General features: G+C 47.5%; 1 protein-coding gene across 1 annotated transcript in view; it reads right to left on the bottom strand.

The window, feature by feature from the left end:
- The window catches only part of TJP3 (tight junction protein 3), a 41,198-nt gene that overhangs the window by 15,252 nt on the left and 22,789 nt on the right, over positions 1-3,157 (bottom strand). The window contains exons 6-8 of the mRNA XM_023512641.1: positions 2,371-2,384; positions 1,760-1,919; positions 1,316-1,424 (exon numbers count right to left, since the gene is read on the bottom strand). Coding sequence (XP_023368409.1) covers positions 1,316-1,424; positions 1,760-1,919; positions 2,371-2,384 — 283 coding nt within the window. The remainder of the gene's footprint in view (positions 1-1,315; positions 1,425-1,759; positions 1,920-2,370; positions 2,385-3,157) is intronic.

The following is a 3,157-nucleotide window of genomic DNA, read 5'->3' as shown; positions in this document are numbered from 1 at the left end:
TTTTTTTTTGAGACACAGTCTCTCTCTGTTGCCTAGGTTGTGCTGTGGCATCAACCACAGTAACCTCAAACTCCTGGGCTCAAGCAATCCAGTATAAGAGTTTACATGACTCAGTCTCTTGACAAGCCAAGACTATAGGGACCTGCTACAACACCTGGCTAATTTTTCTACTTTTAGTAAAGACAGCATCTCCCTGTTGTTCAGGCTGGTCTTGAACTCCTGAGCTCAAGGGATCCACCTAACTCGGTTTCCCAGAATGCTAGGATTAGAGGAGTGAGCCACCATGACCAGTTGATTTTTTTTTTTTTTTTTGAGACAGAATCTCATTCTGTCACCCTCAGTACAGTGCCATGGCATCACAGCTCACAGCAATCTCCAGCTCTTGGACATAGGTGATTCTCTTGTCTCAGCCTCCTGAGGAGCTGGGCCTACAGGCGCCCCCCACAGTACCTGGCTATTTTTTTTGTTGCAGTTTGGCCAGGGCAAGGTTTGAACCCGCCACCCTTGGTATATGGGGCTAGCACCCTACCCACTGAGCCACAGGTGCTGCCCCCGTTGATTTAAAAAAAAAATTTTTTTTTTTAATTTATCTGTATTCAGATTCAAACCCCCTGAGTCCTGGGGTGGTTGAGTCAAGTCTACCACACTTAGGCCTAACTCAAAATGAGATAACAAATGGCCCTGTTTCTTATTTTAATATTATAAAAACTCTATAGAGGTGCTATGAACTTCGGGTTTGTGTGTCCCCCCCAAACAAATTCATATGTTGAAGTTCCCCCGTAACCCTTGATGGGACAATATTGGGAGGTGGGGCCTTCAGTTGGGGAGAGGTTATAAGGGTAGAACCCACGACCCCATGAGATTATAAGAAGAGGAAGAAAGATCAGAATTCTCTCATTCTCTCTGCCATGTGAGGACAAAGCAAGGAGTCAGCCATCTGCTAGCCAGGAAGAGAGCTCTCACCAGGAACCAAGTCTGCCAGCACCTTGACCTTGGACTTCCCAGGCTCCAGAACTGTGGAAAATTAATCTGTAGAAAATTAATTCAGCCCCACAATCTGGTATATTTTGCTATAGTAACTTGAGAGGACTAAGACAGAGTTTAATCTCAAGGAGTGGGGTGCTGCTGTAACCAACACCTAAAAACAGAGGGACACAGCTTGGGAATTGGGTATTGGGTAGAAGGTGTAGGAATTTTGAGGAATATGCTAGAAATATAGGACTATACTCTCAATGTTACCCCTTAGTTGAAAAAGATACACTCCTATGTTCTTGTCTACCTCCTGCCTGACTATTCAGTTGACAGAGGTACATACACGGGGGAGTCGGTCTGGCTGGCCTCTGGGGTCTGCTGTCCATGCCGGGGTGGTGGTGGGATGTGGGACGGTGGTGCCTGTGACAGCTGTGAGTCTATGTCCGAGATGTCTAGGGTGGGAGAGAGCAATCTCATTGGCCACAGGTCCCCCTTCCTGCTGGACCCATTTCAGAGAGGGGCCAATTGAATCCCCTCTAAGCAAAGGGCCCCTAGACCAAAGTCAAAGGCTTGGTTAGAAAACTCGTCTTTGGGAGGCTTCAGCCCTGACCTGCTGTGTGGTCTTGGGCAAGTTCCTATCACTCTCTGTGCAAGGAGGTGGCCATCTGCAAGCCAAGAAAAGAGCCCAAACTGGGTTTATGGACTACTACTTGGTACTGCCTAACATGCCCCAATTTATCCCCTATTCAATTCAACCCTGAGCTGGGGCCTCCTCCTTGTGCCTCACCCTCCAGAAGGGAGCTGTCGCTGTCGCTGATAGCAGGTGGGATGTTCACCAGGAACTGCCCTTGATCCCTCAACACCAACAGAGTCAGCTTCCCTTCTGACTTCTCAATCAGTCGCCGGGTGTCACTCAGGGATAGATTCTCACTGGATACCCCATTGATCTGAGAAGGACCAGGAAGTTAGAAAGGAAGTAAGTTGATGAGAGATGAGGACACTCGAAACAGACAGCTTGGTTGGGGGGAGACTAGAAACACACAATTCCCAGGGGTTACTAAAAACTGACATTTCTTTTTTGCTTTTTTTGTAGAGACAGTGTCTCACTTTATTGCCCTCAGTAGAGTACCATGGGGTCACACAGCTCACAGAAATCTCCAACTCCTGGGCTTAGGCGATTCTCTTGCCTCAGCATCCTGAGAAGCTGGGACTACAGGCACCCGCCACAATGCCCGGCAATTTTTTTGTTACCGTTTGGCTGGGGCTGGATTTGAACCTGCCACCCTCAATATATGGGGCCAGAGCCCTACGCACTAAGCCATAGGTGCCGCCCACAAAACTGATACTTAAGCTAGAACTAGATTCCTGCTGTGAGTGGAGACCACACCAAGAACTGACTATCGGCTTGGTGCCTGTGGCTCAAATGGCTAAGGCGCCAGCCACATACACCTAAGGTGGTGGGTTCAAATCCAGCCCACCTGCCAAACAACAATGACGGCGGCAACCAAAAAATAGCCAGGTGTTGTGGCGGGCACCCTGTGGTCCCAGCTACTAGGGAGGCTGAGGCAGGCGACTCACTTGAGCCCTGGAGCTGGAGGTTGCTGTGAGCTGTGATGCCACGGCACTCGACCCAGGGGGACAGCTTGAGGCTCTGTCTCAAAAAAAGAGAACTGACTATCCACAGACTTCTAGAAATAGACAATTTTCTAAGCGGGGTAGGGAACAGAAGGGGAAAAAATTAAAAACATGTTGACTCTTCTTTGTCTCAAGAAGTGGAAATTTCTTAGGGGACATTAGGAACAGATTTGAGAGTAAAATTATAAATAATTCTTTCTTTTTTTTTGAGACAAGGTCTCACTATGTCGCCTTTGGTAGAATTATAAACAATTCTAATTGGGAAAGAGAGAGCGGCTAATTACAGGTGCTGGGAACAATCTCTAGGAGGGCCTAGAAACAGACATCTGAAGGTAGAGTAGGAACATACAATTCCTAGAAAGAACATAGTGTCTTCTCCACAAGAGCCAGGAATCCATTTGGGAAGGGAATAAGGGAATGTCTGGGGTTTTTTGTCTTTTGTTTGTTTGTTTGTTTTTGAGACAGAGTCTCACTATGTCACCCTCGGTCAAGTGCCATGGTGACACAGTTAGCAACAACCTCCAACTCTTGGGCTTAAGCGATTCTCTTG

Source organism: Otolemur garnettii, unplaced genomic scaffold (assembly GCF_000181295.1).
Source record: "Otolemur garnettii isolate 467f Iridium unplaced genomic scaffold, OtoGar3 scaffold00029, whole genome shotgun sequence".
Lineage (NCBI taxonomy): Eukaryota > Metazoa > Chordata > Mammalia > Primates > Galagidae > Otolemur > Otolemur garnettii.
This window is presented reverse-complemented; position numbering and strand designations above follow the sequence as displayed.